The 18,378-nt window shown below is 47.5% G+C and overlaps 1 protein-coding gene across 2 annotated transcripts in view; it reads right to left on the bottom strand.

The window, feature by feature from the left end:
- Positions 1-2,059: 2,059 nt before the first annotated feature.
- Positions 2,060-18,378, bottom strand: part of Fam222b (family with sequence similarity 222 member B) — a 63,197-nt gene continuing 46,878 nt past the window's right edge. For both annotated transcript variants that reach the window (XM_055619733.1, XM_055619734.1), the window contains exons 2-3: positions 15,426-15,547; positions 2,060-5,116 (exon numbers count right to left, since the gene is read on the bottom strand). In XM_055619733.1, coding sequence (XP_055475708.1) covers positions 3,510-5,116; positions 15,426-15,507 — 1,689 coding nt within the window. In that variant the 5' untranslated portion in view covers positions 15,508-15,547 and the 3' untranslated portion in view covers positions 2,060-3,509. The remainder of the gene's footprint in view (positions 5,117-15,425; positions 15,548-18,378) is intronic.

The following is an 18,378-nucleotide window of genomic DNA, read 5'->3' as shown; positions in this document are numbered from 1 at the left end:
ACCCCTGAATTCTCAAAAAGCATTCTGTAGGCATATAGCCCCTCTAATTTTGGCACTAGATTTAGGCTGGCTTTTGGCAAGTTACTTAGCTATGTGGGGTTAACTGCACTTAATGGTAAGATGAATTCTGCTCAACCACTGGTCTCGGAATGTGATGACAGGTGGCAGTTAGCATGCAGTGCCTTTCTCTTATGGCCTGGCACTGAGACCTGTCTGGGGATTGGTAGGGAAGGTCTGCGGGTCCCTTCTGAGGAGGGCAGTGTAAAGGGCCTTTGTCACGTGAGAAGAGGCTGGATCGGGGCTGGTTAGCTCTTTACTAGCCAAGTACTTTCCCTCTAATCATTTGGGGGGCCATGGGACCTTAGATGAGAAAGCCAAAAGTGGCCCCAAATCAAACAAAACAGCATGGCAGACAACCTGAAAAGGAAGTGGCAGAGAAGCCTTAGAGCTTCAGCAGACATGCTGTGGGCAGGGAGGAGGTCTGACTGCTGTGTAGTGCTTCAGAAACGACAGCTTGGAGTAAAGCTGGCTTCTCTGCTGATGGGCAACTGCGTGACTCAACGGCCCTAACATCTTGCAGCTGACATAGTCCGTGGCCTTGTAGCATGGGCCTATCCCTCGTTCCAGCAGCAGCGCTAGCATAGTGGGATTCAGCAAGGCCACACCAGCGTGACCTGGGCTCCTGAGCGCCAGCCTCTAGCTAGGAATACTGCAGGCGGCTGGGCTCGCCTGCCTACCGTGTCACCTCTGGCAGAGGGTAGGTACGACGCAGCCTCCAGATGCAGAGTGCTTGCCCAGACACAGGAGGGAAGCAGAACACTCAGAGGGGCTTGCTAAGAAGGGTGCTTTGGATTCCATGCATCTTTCCACCTATTACCTCAACATTTGGGCTTTCCCTGGCCAGCTCCCCTGACCCTCACCCCTGTCAAAATTGCAGGTAAAAACAGAGCAGTTAACTGAAACCTCCCCACCCCATTCCCAACAAGAGAATTCTAACATTCCACGTTGGAGCAGTGCATGTCTCAAGGGAGGGTGAGGCAGCACCTCACTCCTGTCATGAATAACCACAGCAGCAAACGAAGGTTCATGTTTGTTGGAGGGCCTGTGGCAAAGCAGAGGCTCACCTCTTAGGACTGAGGTGACCCCGGAGGCATCCGTCTTCACCTAGGCTTGACTGAACTGTGTGTACAGCCTATAGCCAATCCCAGCCTGGGACAGTAAGTTGGGGAGGGGAAGGATGAATAGGATATTGTCACCACCAAAGAAAGAAAACTATAAATTATTCCCCTTTTACTAAGTGACATGTTACAAACTGCCCAAAAAAAAAAAAAAAAACAAAACAAAAAAAAAACAAAAAAAAAAACCTCAAGCATTCACATTAAAACGAATAGGACAAGGTCAAAAGGTGAGGTTTTTGATTTACTGCTTTATAGTAATCTTAAAAGAAAAAGAAAGGCAACCACACCTCTAACTGCAGGTGAGGTGAGATGGAGACAGACGCTACAGTATGTGGCTAGAGTGGAGGATCCAGGTTTTCCCTTGACGTGGCATGGGGATTTGGAGGCAAGGGGTGTGGAGAGGAGACCCTGGCTGGGCACTTATTGCTGGCTGGGAACTGGCTGGGGTGGGGGGGGTGGGTGGGTGGGTGGGTGGCAATCAGGTTGAAGTAGGAAACGTCTAACACCAAGGCTGAGGGCGGTCATTTGAGGGTGAAGGTATCGGTACGTTTTCCATGCACACTAGAGGTGGGTGTGAGGTGTGGAAGCCCACAGGTTGGTGTTTGGTCCAGTTTCCTGCAGTGGCAGCCCCCTCTCGGGGAGAATCTAGGGAGAGGGTTACAATATCCTACAACATCAGGTAGGTCAACAGGAGGTCACAGAAATGTGGCGCTCTTTAAATTTGACTCAGGTAAGTGGCTAGTGGGGGGCCCTGGGTGAGAAGGTGGCCAACACCCTGGAGGGGGCATTGCACCAGGAGTTGAGGGGCTTGGTTGGGGACAGGACAATAGTACCAGTGTTTACAGACGGCAGGGAAACAATAAATTAGGACTTCATGTTGCTATCATTTGGCATAACACACTCAGGCATTTTTTTTTCTTTTTTTCCTTCTTTTAAATATAAGGCAACTTGCCAACACATAATTTAAAAACTGGTCTTCAGCCACATTGCTTCAGATCACTACAGATTTTCTGGCTAAGGAACAGTGAGAATAAACCCAAACCCTTCAGTTATCAGCTCACATTCCCCAGCGACAGGAGGAAAGGCAAGGGCTTATTATTATTTATAAAGCCCAACTGTGCAACAGAAGACAGGTGCAAAAATTTACAACAAAACAATCTAAAGTTACAGAGAAGTGTTGAATTTCTAGACAACTAATTGTCACTTGGGAATGAGTCCCATTGGTCCTGGAACAGGTGGAAGATGCTCTAAGAATGGGCAAGGGGCAAAGGGGCCATTTCCAACGTCAGCCCGCTGCAACGGTCAGAACCATGCTCATTTGGTAAAGGAAGAAGTCAAAGAGCTTAAGGCTTCGTGTTTTTCCTTTTGTTCTTCATTAAGCTGAAGGGTGGCAAAATGTAAGGGCAAATGTACCTGCGGGGCCACTCATACACAGCGCTCCTCAAACCCACTCATTCATACAGAAACATGACATTAAAACTTACAGTGTGGACTAATAATTCTTAGCCAGTGTAGAGAACCAAATGCATTTTAACTTTTCTTTTCTTAAACTTTTTTGGTGTTTTTAGTTCCAGACTCTAATGTGATCACCCTTTACCTATAACTAATTCAAGTAAGGTAGTTTTTGTTTTTTTTTGTTTTTTTTTTTCTTTTTCTTAAGAGGGAGGGGAGGCAGGGATGAGGACAGTCGTTGAGTTTGGAGAGAGGCAACAGTGACAGGAGGTCTTGAGAATGCCAGATAGCCACTGCATTTCTCTGGAAGGGGAGTCAAGAACCAAGATGCCAATGCAAAGGTTTTCTCTGAGTCTCAAGGCTTTGGCAAGGACAAGTGCAGCGGCTTGGGAGCAACAGACCAAGCCTTGAGGAATGGGAGCAGCTGGGGACGGTGGGGATTGTATTTATTTTGACTGACATCTTTGGGGAATAAAGAATTACGTTTCCAGAGCACTTAGAAAGTGGTTTTTCAGTCCCAGACAGGGAAGCCTAACTTGAGGGCCTAGGCCACTCCCCTCAGCCATACCTCAGTTCCAAAACAAACAGAAGCTCAAAAAAAGATGGCGAAGAGTCGAAGCGGTCAGGGTGAAGACTGCCTAGTGGGCAGGTGGCTGAGGGGACAGGGTTAGGTTCTAACAGAAAACCAAGAGTTGCTTGAGGGAAGAGCAAAGACCTTCTTCTGCCCCCAAACAGACCCCGCCATGTCCCCTTCCTTAGACATCTAAGGATGGTCACACTGGAGCAGTGAGACTATCCAACTACCCAGTTCCTTCAAAGTAAGACTAAACCTAGAAGGGCGATGCATGACGCGCTGCCTGAGGAGGGCGTCACGGCTCCCTATCTATACCCTGGGTGCTGAATATGAAGACTTCGACTATCCGTGGGGTCGGGGGCTCGGGTGCCGGGGGCTCGGTGGGCCTTGCTCAACATGGCCAGGCTCTGTTCTCGGAAGCAGGCCTGCTGGAAATCCCCACTCAGGTAATCCACTGTTTGCATCACGCTGTTCTGGCTTGCCACTGGACCACCCCCGGTCCCTGCTCGGTAGTGAGCCCCAGGAGCTGCCGCACAGTCGAGGGGTGCACCCGTGGGCTGCCCACCATGGAACGGCATGGCGAGGTCCTGAGACCCCGAGCTGTCGCTATTGGGAGTTGGTAGAATGTTGTTCCACAGGGGTTGGAAGTAGTGACCATTGGGATAGGCCAGTGGGGCTGGCAGGCCGTTGACTGGTGGGGACGGGGTCGGCTTCTCCAAGGGTGGCTTCAGATGGAAGGACTGTGCCAGGCAGAGTTCCTGCGGGTAGGCAGGAGCCTTGGCTACAAAACCAGGCCCTGCCACCTCTCGTCCTGCTGTATGTTTGCCCGTCAGGCCGGGGACCGGTGTCCCACCAGCCTCGCTGCACATCTGTTGTAGGTGGGCCAGCTGGTGCTGGTTCCAGGTAACTGGCTTGAGGTCGCTAGGGTAGCCAGTGGGGGCTCGAGAGATGCCTGCGGGCAGGTTAACAGGGCCTGCAGCAGGCAGTGCGGCTGTGGCCGCATGGGTGTGCTCCATGGGATTGACCACACATGAAGGCATTGGTGTGGGGACGCTGTGGGTCGACACCCGCGTGCTTGCATTGATGAGCAGACTGCGACTAATGGGGCTGGGGTTGGCGATCTGGCCCTCACACACTGAGGTAGTGCTGATGCCTGCCCTCGTCTGGCAAAACTGGTTGATCTGGTGCACGATGCTGCTCAAGTCCGGGGGCTGGCTGTGTTGCAGGGTGGCCGCCATTGAAAGGGGGATAGTTGAGGTAGACACGGTCACATTCGGGGGAGCATCTGAGTCTGGCATCTTCCGGCCTCCATGCAGCAAGGGATTAGGGGGGTGCTGGAGACCCTGGTGAGTTAGGGCCTGTGGGTGGACCAAGCCCTGGGTTTGGGCCATCGGCTGAGGGTGGCCCAGGCCCTGAGGCTGCTGGAGGCTCTGAGGGTGAGACAGTGCCTGTGGTGGTGGTATACCCTGAGGGTGCTGCAGTGTCTGGGGAGGGGCATGGGCCAGGGTCTGTGCATGCTGCAGGGCCTGCTGGCGGGCCAGAGCCTGGGCCTGGGGGTGGGCTAAAGTGCTGGGTGCCACAGTAGCATAGGGTGCCACTGGGGGGTTCATGATGGCCTCAGGGAGTAACCGGGCTCGGGTGCCGTCAAAGTCCTTGAGTATGCTTTTGGCTGGCACTTTGACAATGGCAAGCAGGCCTGCCTTGGTGGCAGCCTGAGTCGGGTAGGGGCTGTAGCGCTGGGCTGATGTGTCGAGGCCGTTCACAGTACGACGAACGTGTTTCCGCTGGGGAACCTTCACACTGTTGGGGAAGATTTTTACAGTCAGTGGGTTGTTTGCGACCTTCTTAGCATACGCGTCCAATTCGGCTGGGGTAGGATAGTGAGCAGTTCTCATTTTCTGTGTAGTGTCCCCTAGAGAGAGAAAGAGAGAAAGAGAGAGAAAGGGAAGGAGAGCAGAGAGGAAGGGAGCTCATCAGTGGCAAGCCAACCAGCCTTTCTAGAATCCCCTGCTTTTGAAGCCTTGGAGAGGAGGAGGCCGTCACTGAAGTTTACTCTGCATCCACACTGCGTCCCCGCAATCACAAGGATGGCTGACACGCACTGGGTACGTACAGTAGGCCAGGCCAGGGACTAGGGGACAGGCTACCTCAGTGATCCTCACCGCCACTGTTACAGGAGGCAGGTGCTCTGGGAGCCTGTTTTTGAAGTCTCTAAAGATCAGGATTGTAAAGCAAATCTCTGTGAGCCCAGCCAGCTCTCACAGCCATCACCAAAAGTTCTTCAGTACACGAGGCTCCAGGTTCCTACCCACGGTGACGGGGTGGGGAGAAGCAGAGCTGCCTGTCGGTGCCCTCAGTCATTCATGACACTGGTAAAGGGCGCATTCTTAGTCCCATGCTTTGGTCTCCAGCGGCCAGTGAGGCAGCTGGGATAGCATACCCATGGGTGGACAGGCACACCTGGCACCGAGAACAAGACACTTTTTCAGGAGAGGAGGAGGAAGCTGCCAACATCTCCCACTCACAAGTTGACTTTTGTTTAGTTTAGTGGGTGCCTGACTGGTTCAAGATCAAAAGTCTTTATTTATTTGCCTGTGTGGAGGGAGGATGATAACAAATGACAGAGCAGCCGGAAGGGACTAAGAAGAAAAGATTCAGACCATCTCTCAAGTTCTAGGTGCCAAAAACTGTATTTGGTCCATGTCGGCTGTCACTTTCCAAAAAGGAAGAGGAAGACTTCCTCTGGAGACTGCAGGAACCCCACTCAGCGCCTCATCAGTGTTACCAGGCTCCTTGTTCTCATCTCCCGGTGCCTCCCATCAGGACTCCAGCGGATGCTGGGTTTCCAATCCAGAAAGAAAAATTTCCCATAACAAGAGCTCTTTAAGGATCCCAGGCTCCCTCCTACAAGGGATCTCTGCTGTTTTCTTTTCTCAGAGAAGGGGTCTACCCTGAGCACACACAAAAGCACTTACTGACTACTGAATGAGGAAGTATACACACTGCCCAAAGCAGAGGAAAATGGCTTGGCACGGAGCCTGGGCTCAGCTGGCTGACTCTCTCCCACTTCCTCCCTTGGCAGAAAGAAGCCAAGAAAGACCAAGGGCTAGTCTGTTAAGAGCACAGCTGGTAGCTTTGGTTGGCCTTGGCCCAAAGGAGACTCCATTCAAAGTCATGTCACTGGGCACCAAGTGGAACAGAAGCAGACTTAGGGGAGCATGTTAGAAGAGCTGTTCTCTGAAGCAGGGAAGGAAAAGTTTCAAGTCTAGGAGGAATGAGTATGTGGTCCCTGTTTTAAAAGCAGATGACTGCTGGGGATGTAGCTAGTCCCAATCTATCACCTATATAACTGTCCAACCTTAGATACCAAACAGCCATGCATTTAGAAAAAAACTTTCCCAGAAGCCCTCTGAACAGCTCAACTCTAAAAGCCATGTTAGCAGGACAGAGGCACAGTTCTATGACTCCACTGGCAATGACCTGGAGAACTCTCTTTCTCCTCACCAATCTTTACTTAGGCAAACCCAGAATTCCTTGCTTCACCACAGAAAAGAATTCCAGGACAAGCAAGGGTAAAGCAGAGTTATCAGGTTTATTAAGAGATTACAATATAGATTTTAAGTGTAAGGGCTGCAGAGGGGAAAAGGCACCAGGAAAGTTAAGAAACAGCTGAGCATAAGAACGGGCTTTTCAAAGGAAAGGTATCCCAAGGAACATTTACAATGTGCATATACATACACCATCCTAAGTCACATTATTTAGACTGTGTAATTTACTACAAGGTTTAAAGGCCAAAGAATTTTGTCTTTATGTAAAATTCTAAATGTAAAAAAAAAATTTTTTTAAATATAATTTTGGCCAGTGGTGATGCTTGCTTTTAATCCCAGCATTCAGGAGGCAGAGGCAGGCGGATCTCTGAGTTCAAGGCCAGCCCAGTGTACAGAGTGAGTTCCAGGACAGCCAGACAGCCAGACTACATAAAAACTAGTCTTAAAAAAACAAAATGTAAAAAAAAAAAAAAAAAAAAAAATTGTATTTTACAGTATGAGTGGTTTGCCATCATGTAAGTCAATGCCTCTGGAGACCAGAAGAGGGCACTGGATCCCCTGGAACTGGAGCATGAGCTATTGTGTGTGTGTGTGTGTGTGTGTGTGTGTGTGTGTGTGTGTGTGTGTTTGTGTGCGCGTGCGCGCGCGCGCGTGCGTTGGGAATTGAGCTCGGGTCCTCTGGAAGAGCAGCCAGTGCTCCTAACTGATGACCCTTCTCTCTAGCTCCATGAAAACAGCTAAGTTGTTGTTTTTTGTTTTAGAAGAATTTTCTTTTACAAATAAAGATGTAAGGTAGATTTTTTTGAATGCAGAAAAACTTGATGTTGTATAGCATATTTTGGCCCAAAGATGATGCACAAATTATTTATTACCTTTAAATGAGTTGTCTTCAAGAAAATGTATGCTGTCTTTTTTCTATTTCTTTTTTTTTTTTTAACCATCAGAACAATTTTGTTCAGAGGTTTGGGGAAAGGCTGGAGAAGTCCACGCTGTGTGCAGGGAAGATCTTAGAAGAGTCCTGGCACTAAAAGCGTATGCTGTCTTATTAGGCAGCCTGAGCTTTACCAGTGGAGACAGTGGAAAGACAGACCAGGTTCCTGGATGAAAGGCCTCTTTCTCTTCCTGTTTCTCGTCATACTTTCTGTCACTCTGTTCTACCTCATGTAAACTTATACAGGCATTCAAGAACTGAGAAGGCAGAGTTCTAGGCCAACATGGACTGTGGAGAGTTCTAGGACAGCCAGGGCTAAATAGATAGCCAGGGCTAAATAGAGACCCTGTCTCAAAAAAACAAAACAAGGAACTGGAGAACTGGCTCAGTGGTTAAGAGCACTGACTGATCTTCCAGAGGACCTAGGTTCAATTCCCAGCACCCACATGGCAGCTCACAACTGTCTGTAACTCCAGTTCTAGGGGATCTGATGTCCTCACAGACATACTTGAAGGCAAAACACCAGTGCACATAAAATAAATAAATCATTAAAATACAAAACAAACAAAAAATTCCAAGACCTTACATGGACTTCTTCTCAGTGTCTTTTTGAGTCTACCTATTATTAGTGATCACGTGTGTATTTGTGTATGAGTGGCACGGGGCTGTCAGATCACAGCTGCATGCATCGGCTCTCTCCTTCCTCCTTTATGTTGGTTCTGGGGGTTTGACTTAGGTAGCCAGGCTTGCATGGCAAGCATCTTATTTACGCGGCCAACTCGCCAGTGCATGCGGCACTGGGCCCCATCCCCTTAGGTTTCTGGAATCCAGACCTCACTCTATAGGAGGGCAGCTACTCTTTACAGGTGTAAGGCACTGTGCTCAACTCCCCACCTACTCCAACTCTCTCAGTAAGCCCACACTCATACTAGGGAGGGTCCTGTTTCTCTGTTTCCTGTGCCTCTCTCTGTTTCCTGACCTTTTCTCTTAATGTTCACTTCCACCTCATTTATAGCCTTCATTGGTCTAGGGCTGTGCTTGGTTAATAAGGTTCTGGTTTAAGTACCCAGCAATGCATTGACTGGGCATGACTTGTGCATGCTTATAATCCCAGCACTCGGGAGATAGGAGTAGAAGGATCAGGAGTTCAAGGTCTTCCTCAACTACAAGGCTAGTCTGGGATATATGACTGACTGACTGACTGACTCTTTCTCTCTCCCCCCCCCTCAAGATATGGTTTCTCTGTGTAGCCCAAACTTGATCTAAAGGCCATGCTGGCCTCAAACTCAGAGGTTTGTCTGCCTTTGGATGCTGTGATTAAAGGCATGTGCCATGACCATCTAGTCATGACAACTCTAAATAAGTGAATAAACTGAAACCTGTGTTTCATGTGTGCTTGCTTGCCTGTGGAGGCCAAGTGACACCAGCTAACTCTACAATCACTCCTCCACTTTATTCTCCTTCATTTAAAAAACAAAACAAAACAAAAAAAAAAAAAAAAAAAAAACAGTGCTTTGAGAATTTTGTACAATTATTTTGATATTCATTTGAGACAGGATCTCTCTTGGAACCTGGGGCTCACTAATTCCAAAAGACTAGCTAGCTAGTGAGTCTCACAGACCCTCTTGCCTGTGCATGGCGGAGCCTAGCTTTACTTGAGTCCTGGGAAACCAGATTCAGATCCTCATGCTGACACATGCTTTACTGACTGAGCTATCCTCTCAGCTGTTACGATCTTAACCATCTCTAACTTTGCCTCACACTAACTAGTCCTGAAATTGTTTTCTGCTGCTCTGCAGCTTAGTGAAAAATACCTCAGTTGGGGGGGGTGGAGGAAATGGGGGTGGGGTGGCCCATACCTTAGCCCTCACTCAGGAGGCAGGGTAAGTCGGATCCCTGAGTCCAGGACATCGAGGGCTACACAGAGAAACCCTGTCTTAAAAAAGGAAAAGAAAGCAAGCAAAAAAAAAAAAGAGTCACAGGTTCAAAAGGCTGGGTTGTGGTAGTTCCTATCTGTAATACCAGCTTTAGGCCAGCCTGGAACACAGACTAAGATCTTGTCTTGGCTGAAGAGATGGCTCAAAGGTTAAGAGCCCAGCGCAGTGCTTTACCTAGAGGACACACAGCACATCTGCGAAGGGAGGCCCCTCCCAAAGGGACAGCCAGGGCTCAGCTGAGCAACAGCTGGGTTGTGCTGGGTTTTCTTCAGTTCAAGTGGAAAATGCAGATCTATCCCGAGCCCTTCTCTAAGCCCATCTCCATGCGGAGTGGCCATCTCTCCTTGAAATCAAAGCAGGAGACCTGGTACGGGAAGCGGCTTGTTAAAGAGTCAGTTCTCAGGTTTTTCTCTAGATGGCAAAAAGACGGGTATGCTTCTACCGTTGCCCACAGTGAAAAGAGCAGCCGAATTAGAGGAAAAACCAACAGGGAGAGGGAGGATGCAGACTGGAGCTCCTGCTGAGGAGACCCTGAGAGTGAGGAGCACACAGAACATGAGCACTCTCCTACTCCGGAATTCACCGCCACTTGCTCCCCACACTGGATTAAGCTTAGCCTTTTTCCTTTTCTTCCCTCTCCACTTTCACTTTTTTCTGGGTCTCATGCACCTCATGCTGACTTGAAATCCTGATCCTTCTGTTTCTACTTTATATAAGTCACCATGATCAGACTTCTATTTGATGTTTTGAAACAGGGTCCCACAATGCAGACCAGGTGGGTCTTAAAGTCTGCTTCTCTTGCCATTGCCTCCCAAGGGCTTAGATTCCAGAGGCTACATATCCAGCTTCCTACTTGGCTGTGGAGACAGGATCTCACCTTGTAGTTACAGATGGCCCTAACTCAGGATCTTCCTGTTTTAGCCCCCTAAGTGTTAGGATTTTAGGTGTGTGCTATCATGCTTGGCTTTTTGTTAACGTATTCTTATGGCAACTCTCCCATATACACAGGCTCACCTTACTTTTGTGACAAGTTCCTCTAAGAAGAAAGAGCTTAAGAAGCTGGCATGGCTATAATATGGACACAGGACAGTGTAGAGAACTATACATCTGTGGCTAAAAAAAAAAAGTTTCTACCTAGAGGCAAACTATGGCTCCATCATTTAAGAGCTGAAGACTTGGCAGTACTGCTAATTTATCAATGAAGTGAAACCTGCTTTAACGTTACAAAATTACTAATATAAAGAGACTCTTTTGAAGCCTGCTGTGGTGGTACACCCCTTTAATCTCAGCACTCTGGAGGCAGAGGCAGGAGGATCCCTGAATTTGAGGCCAGCTTGATCTACAAAGAGAGTTCCACGACAGCCAGGGGGCTGTTACACAGAGAAACCCTGTCTCAAAAAAGAGGGGAGAGGCTAAAACAGGAAAAAAGGGGTATGAACACGAATGACTGCTGTTTCTAGTTATTCAAGGAAAGTGGGTTTAGCAGAGCCTGCCAGTCAGGACAAAGAAACTGATCAGGGAAGCAGCAACTGCAGGAGGACCTCTGACCACAAGCTGGAGAGCTGGTGTGACAGAAAACACTGTTGTCTGTTCTTGAGACTTGGGGTGTGGCGGGGTGCAGGAAGGTTCTGAAATCCAGTTCCCTTCAGAGGTCTCCTTGGTTATCCTTTTGTTGAATTCTGGTGGGAACTTGGAATCTAGAGGTAGATGGTTTGGGAGTCTCCCTGGATTGAGTTCTGGCCCAGCAATGGAGAGTCATGTGACATATGCACGCTGCCTGTGTAAGAGCAAGCAAGGCGTGGGATACTGTGACTCACTGCACTTGAGCAGCTGAGGTAGGATCATTACAGTGATGGGTAGGAGTGATGTCCTGTCTCTGAAAACTAAAGAACAAGGAGAGTAAGAGTCTCCCATGTAGAATGACTGAATAGGGACAGGGAGGACCGGCAGGTAAAGCTCTTACTATGTTTTGTCTGAGCCTGAGAACCTAATTTTGGTACTGGGAACTGTGGAAGGAAAGCAGCGACTCCTGAAAGCTATCCTTGAATGTCATAAGTGTACTACTGCAGCATTCAAGAGCCTGTGCACACACCTATACAGGGGCAAGCTCACGCACACATGCGCCAACACACATGAGCACATTCACTTACAAACACACAGGGTACAGAGGCTCAAGCCTGTGGAAGCCTTACTTAAGAAGCTAGGGAAGAAGAACCAGTTGAGTCCAGGAGTTTAAGACCGTCCCGGGCACCATAATTATACCCAAACTCGACAAAGGAAAAGAAACGAATATAATACATATAAAAAATGTAATGTAGTACCTAATGACTGAGCAGTTTATTGAACTTATCCAGTCTCTGGGTCAATTCATAATTGCCATGCCTTTCCACTAGAGAGCATGCCAATATCTTAAAAAAAAAAAAAAAAAAAAATCTAAAAAATAACCAGTATTTGTTCCAGGTGCTCCCAAGGCTCTGCATGCAGGAGGTAAAAACTGTCAACTAAAAGACAGCTTAGAAAAGATGGCTCAAGGGTTAAGAGCACCATCAGTTCTTCCAGAGGACACAGCTTCAATTCTCAGCACCTACATGGCAGCTCACAATGCTGCTCTAGTTCCCAGGAATCCGATGCCCCCTTCTGGCCTCTGTGGGCATCAGGCATGCAAGCAGTATATAGATGTGTAGGCAAAACACCCCCAACACTAATTTTTTAAAAAAGATAGTATGCTAGCAGGGGGTGGTAATGCACACCTGCACATCACCAAACTAGGGAGGTAGAGGCAGGAGAATCTGGAATTCACAGACAGCTCGGGGCACAGAAGACTATCTCAAAAGAAACCAACCCCCCAAATCCATAAAACACAGAAAACGAAGCCACAACAAACAGAATCGAGATTATTTTAATCACTGTAGAGAGTAACATGAGCCACCACTTCACCCCTGATTCTGAGCTAGGAAAGTAAGCAGGAGTTTCGGGTTAAGGAAGAAAAATTCTCTGGTAAAAGATGGGCCACGAGAACATAGAGTTTATAAAGAGGGTTCCTAAACAGCTGAAGACCCTCAAACCAAGGGACACCATGGCACATTCCTAGAGGACATCCACCTAGCCCAGCATGTCCTCCAGCAGCTACAAACCCACTCAAAGCTAAGATGTCCCAACTTTGACTTGGTTTGAGACATATAGCCCAGGATGGTCTTGCACTGGAAATTCTCCTGCCCCAGCCACAGGACAAGGGCACAGGCCAGTGTGCTTGAGTAGATGATCATAGAACTTGGAACTGCCCAATCCTGATTTTGACAAAGGCTAGGGCAGAGGTACAGCTGTATGGATGAGTGCTTCTCGAGCTCGAGCATGTGTGAGGCCGTAGGTTGGACTTTCATCACAAAGGGAAAAGGAGAATGGGAGAGAGAAAAGCAGCTTTAAGAAAGCTGGCCCATGGGGCTGGAGAGATGTTTCAGAGGTTAAGAGCACTGTCTGCTCTTCCAGAGGTCCTGAGTTCAATTCCCAGCAACTATCTATAATGTGATCACTATGGTGCCCTCTTCTGATGTGCAGGTGTACATGCAGGTAGAGCACTCATACATAAAACAAGTAAAATCTTCAAAGAGAGAGAAAGAAAGCTGGCACAGAAGAGCTTGCTTATGAAGTCAGACAGAGCTTGTCATTAGATAAATTCAGAACCACTGGGGGTAAGCTTCTTTCTGCTCCTTGAAAGAAGTGAAGTCAAGTAGCTGTTCTTGATTCTTTATACACACACACACACACACACACACTTCTGTTGTTGTTGTTGTTGTTGTTTCTCTGTGAAGCCTTGGCTATCCTGGACTCACTTTGTACAATCAGGCTGCCTCACCTGGGATCATAGGTGCATACAACATTACACCCAGATATACATAATTTTTACATTTTTACTATTTTATGTGTCTGTGCACCATTTTGAGCCTAGTGCGAGAAGAGGGAACATCAAATCCTGTGAAACTGAGTTACAAATAGTTGTGAGCTGCCACGTGAGTGCTGACAACCAAACCTGGCTCCTCTGCAAAAAAATAGCCAGTGTTCTTAACCACTTAATCTCTTCAGGCCCACTTTCTTTCTTTGTTTGTTTGGACAGGGTTTCTCTGTATGTTTCTGCCTGTCCTGGAACTCGTTTTGTGGCCAGGCTCGCCTTGAACTCAGGCAGCCAACCTGCCTCTGCCTCCCGAGTGCTGGGACTAAAGCCACATACCACCATGCCCAACTAGCCCCGATGTTTTCTGAGACACAGTTTTGTATATCCCAAGCTGGCCATAAACTCTGGTCATCTTGCCGGATTACAGGTCTGTGCTATTACGTCTGTTTTATTTGCTGCTGAAACCAAACTCAGGGCTTCGTGCAAGCTAAGCACACACTCCACCAAACTGGGTTAAAACCTCAGCTCCAAATTTATTTATTTATTTACCTTTTTTGTGTGTTTTTGAAACAGGGTCTCATTGAGTGGTCCTCACCAGGCAGAACTTGTAGACCAGGCTGGCCTCAAAGTCATTTCTGCCTCTCAAATTCTGAGATTAAAGGTGTGTGCCACCACACCCAGGTGTACTTTTATTTTTATAAAGGGTCCAAAAGCTAAGCTGCCTAGGGTGGCCTTGAACTTGCGATCTTTATGCCTCAGCCTTCCATATAACTAGCTTTATAGGCCTGTACCACCAGATCCACTAAGTCTAGACTATTTTTAAATGCTGATGGTCTCATGGCAAACTATTCATAATCTGCCCACCAAGTGTAGCTGCAGCATGCTTTTATAGAAAATTCCACTGAACTGAAACTGAAGTTAGTTCCCATGTTTGTCTATGGCTGCCAACTTATCAACCATGGAAGAACTGAGAGATGCAAAAGAGACTGTTGCCCGCAAAGCTAAAAAGAATGGCTTTCTGGGACTTCCAGAAAGCTTGCCAATGGTTGCCATGAAGGGTTCAGCTGAAGTGCTGTCCTGCTAAAGGGAAGTCCCACTGCCTCACCCACCACCTCTTTTTGCTCTAAAAAGGTTTACTCCAAGTTCAGGACTGGTTTTACACTTAGACACTATACCTGTAATGGTGAGCCAGAAATAAAGAGTACTGCCCTTGCATATCATGTAGTCCAGGGACAGAAATAGCAAGCTGATCAAAGAACAAACTATAATACTCCAATTTAAAGCAAAAATTAGGAGAGAAATCTGACAGACAGTTCTCAGAGGCTCAATCAGGCAGGAAGTACACTGATGGACAAACACCCCTGGAGAACCCGAGCAAGCAGGCTCCTGACCCCTGAGGAAAAAAGCTTCTTCACTCCTGGGAGCAGAAGTCATGCTGCTCAGAGAGCAGACAGCAAAGCCTAAAACTGCCTGTTTCCATGGCACAGTGTGTTCTGAGATAAAAAAAAAAATTGCCAACAGTGTAAACAGTCATTTCAGGAGTACAAAAGTGAGCTGGGCAATGAGTTCCATTCAGTCCCTCAGAGGGTTCAAAGAGAAGCACGTCTTTTAAAGTCCTATGATATATAGCCACCAAAGCTCTTGTAGCTTTGCTACGCAACAGAAAGCTGCCGGCAGTCAGTTAAGTTCGAACACACTGGGGAATTGCAACATTTGAGAGGATTTCTCTGATCACCAAAGTACCTTGCACTACTGACAGACAGGGTCTTTGTAGTGCTGTTCTCCATCTCAGCTCATGAATACCTTGGAAGTACCAAGATTCACAGTCCATGCACCACAGATGTGATGCTGCGCAGCCCTCATATAGGACAAAACACAAGCTCACACACCTTTCCCTGGGAATCCAGATTACTTACATTTCTGAAGTCCAGTGTTCATCTGCGTGTGAGAAAGAAGCTGAAAGGACAGGTCACCTGGCCCTGGCAGACAGGCTAGCATGGCAGACCAGCATCAACACAACATGGGGCAGTGGCTCACACTGTAATGAACAACAAAACAAAACAAGGTTATGGAATACAGGGCAGATCCTTCAAGGAAGGGACAAGGGGCGTTCGCTAGAAGCAGCAGGGGACCAAGTACAGACAGATAAGCAACTTCATAACACCATGCTGGTTAAAAACAAAGTTTCTGTCTGTAGCAGCAATTCACCCTCGACTATTAATATAACAAAAATTATATTGCAGCCAGCAACAAAAATTGGGAAACAGCTGTTCACATCAATAATTACAGGCATGCTTGTCCACCTCAGCACTCATGGATTTGCAGGGCTTAGCTCAGTCTTATTGTGGGTCAGGGCAGTCAAGGTGTTTCTTGAAATACAGGACAGACTCGCAAAGACACCCACGCCTGACTGTGATCTGGTACTCTAAACTCAGTTTTTAGTTATGTTTTCTGTTTTGTGCAATGGAGCCTAGTTGAATCTGAAACTGGTGATCCTTCTACCTCGGCCTTCTGACGTGCAGTGATTACAGAAACACATCACAATGTGCACAGCATTCTAGGAAACTGACAATCATCAAAAGAAATCCCATCTCTCCTGCACCCGAATTTTCAAGACAGGGTTTCTGTGTGTAGCCTCGGGTGTCCTGGAACTCACTCTGAGCGCTGGGATGCTTGGCACCAGATTCCAACTGTGAATTCTGAGGAAGCCTCCTTTCCTGCTATTTACAGTTAGACTTATTGTACCCCTAGAGGGGAGTAATACTGCTAGAGTGCAGCAAGGAAGCAACAGGCTACAGCGCACTCTTTGGCCAGATGATCTGCATACAATGTCAAGAAGGTGTAAGTTTATTCAGTGATGCTTATCAACAAGATGGACATAGCAGTGCACTAGTCCTGCTGTAGGGGAGAAGCAGTGTCTTCCTTGTGCACCAGGAATGAATTTTAATCAAGCGAACAGACTATGAGAAAATACACCAACTTCCTTCCTGATACTTCGGAGCCCGTTAGTCAAGGTAGCATGTTATAGCTTCAGGTGACAAGAAATAGCAAGACCAGTTCAAACGCCAACAGAGTCTACAAATCTCTGCATTCCCGAGGGTTCCCAGGCTGATGAGGATCTGACAACTTTGGACCAGCACCTGAAGAGGCTCCTGTGTCTAAGCAGCTATGGAAAGAACGGAGACAGAATTCATGACTCTCTCTGGTGGGGGAGGGGAGAAAAGAATGAAGACAGTGTGCCTAGTGCCTCAAGAAATAAAAGCCTCTTGTTGGAGTCAGAGGACTGGTGTTGTTTCTACCCTCTCCCCTTATGAATGTTGGCCTCGTTTAAGAACCCTTTCCTTTTTCCTTTCTTTATTTTGGGGTTTTTTTGTTTTGTTTTGTTTTGTTTTGAGACAGGGTTTCTCTGTGTAGCCTTGGCTGTCCTGGAACCACTTTGCAGACCAGTGTGGCCTCAAATTCAGAGACCCATCTGCCTCTGCCTCCTGCCCGAGTACTGGGATTAAAGATGTACACCACCACACTCCCGACTTCAAGTATTTTCTTCTCTCTGTCCTCAAGCTTGCCTGCTCTCGAGTGGCATTTGAACAGCCGCTCTCTGATACAGGGAGGTCTGTGTGACTCAGGGAAGCGTCTGCTGATGTGCAGTGTTTCCACTAAAGTAGGTGAAAGGGAAACATCTCACTTTTCCCCCTCTTTAAGACAAGGTTTCTCTGTAGAGTCCTGTTTATCCTAGAATTCACTCTACGGACCAGGCTGTCCCGGAACTCAGAGATCCTGAGTGCTGGTATTAAAGGCATGCGCCGCCACCACCCCATTTCACATTTTTTGATGAAAAGAAAGTAAAGAATTTAATTTTGGAGGGAGACTTTAATACTCCTCCCCTGATGTATAGCCTTTCTCATTTTTTAACAGTTCTCTAGAGCTTCTACAACCTGTTCTCAAACTCCACTTCTAAAAAGAATCCTTCTCTGGTCCCTACTAAGGATGCAGTTACCAAAACCCTTGGTGGGTAAAGCAGGTAGGCAGGTTCATAACAACTCAAAAACTCTAGGGCAGCCCCAGCAGCTGCCTATAACATCCCTAGCTTTTGGCTTCTGGAAACCAGCGGTCCATTAAGAATGCCTTCCAAACCTTTTATCTGTTCGTCACAAAAGATATTGGGCCAAAGTAGTTATCAAGAGGAACTAAAGATAGTCCAACATTATTGTGGTCCTCGACCTGCAACCTTCTGACCTCCATAATGAGGCACTTCCGTTTACAACACCCATTTCTGCACTTGTACGGTGCCTTTTAGATCTACCTCAGGGTAGAAAGGGCCCTTTAGTAACAGCAGGGCAGAATATGACTTAGGTTTGACAGATAATAGGTGCCATCTGTAGGATGGTCACAACTGTGCCTGTTGACTAAATTGCTTCTTATAATAGGCCATAAGGATGACTAAGTCTGAACAGTTTGGTAACTTTCTACGTCATCTCTAGAGCTGCTTACTTTGCCAGTGTACTGTTTTCAGTGTTTCTATGCGGGTTTTGGTAGTTGGTGGTGGTGGTGATGGCTGTTTAGTATAGAGTCTAGCACCTGAGGCTGCACACAAAAGGGTGCGAACCAGGAGCATGGACTCATAAGCACCAGCTCCCTTCGCTTAGTTTTTACTTGCGGTGCTGTGCCCTACAACCCCTGGCTATTGTTGCTGGGCTGCTGAGGCTTTTAATGCAGCTGAATTGCCTTTGAATTCCTGGTCCTCCTGCCTCAGGCTTCCTCCAAGGGCTGGGATTACAGTGTTGTCTCTGAAAAAAAGACACTACTTCACCTACACTATGCATCTACACTGAGGATTCTGCAGATGGACTGACTTCCTCACTGTGAAGA

Source organism: Psammomys obesus, unplaced genomic scaffold (assembly GCF_907164565.1).
Source record: "Psammomys obesus unplaced genomic scaffold, mPsaObe1.curated_primary_1811, whole genome shotgun sequence".
Taxonomy (NCBI): Eukaryota; Metazoa; Chordata; class Mammalia; order Rodentia; family Muridae; genus Psammomys; species Psammomys obesus.
The sequence above is the reverse complement of the archived record's forward strand: the minus strand, read 5'-3'. Positions and strand labels throughout refer to the sequence as shown.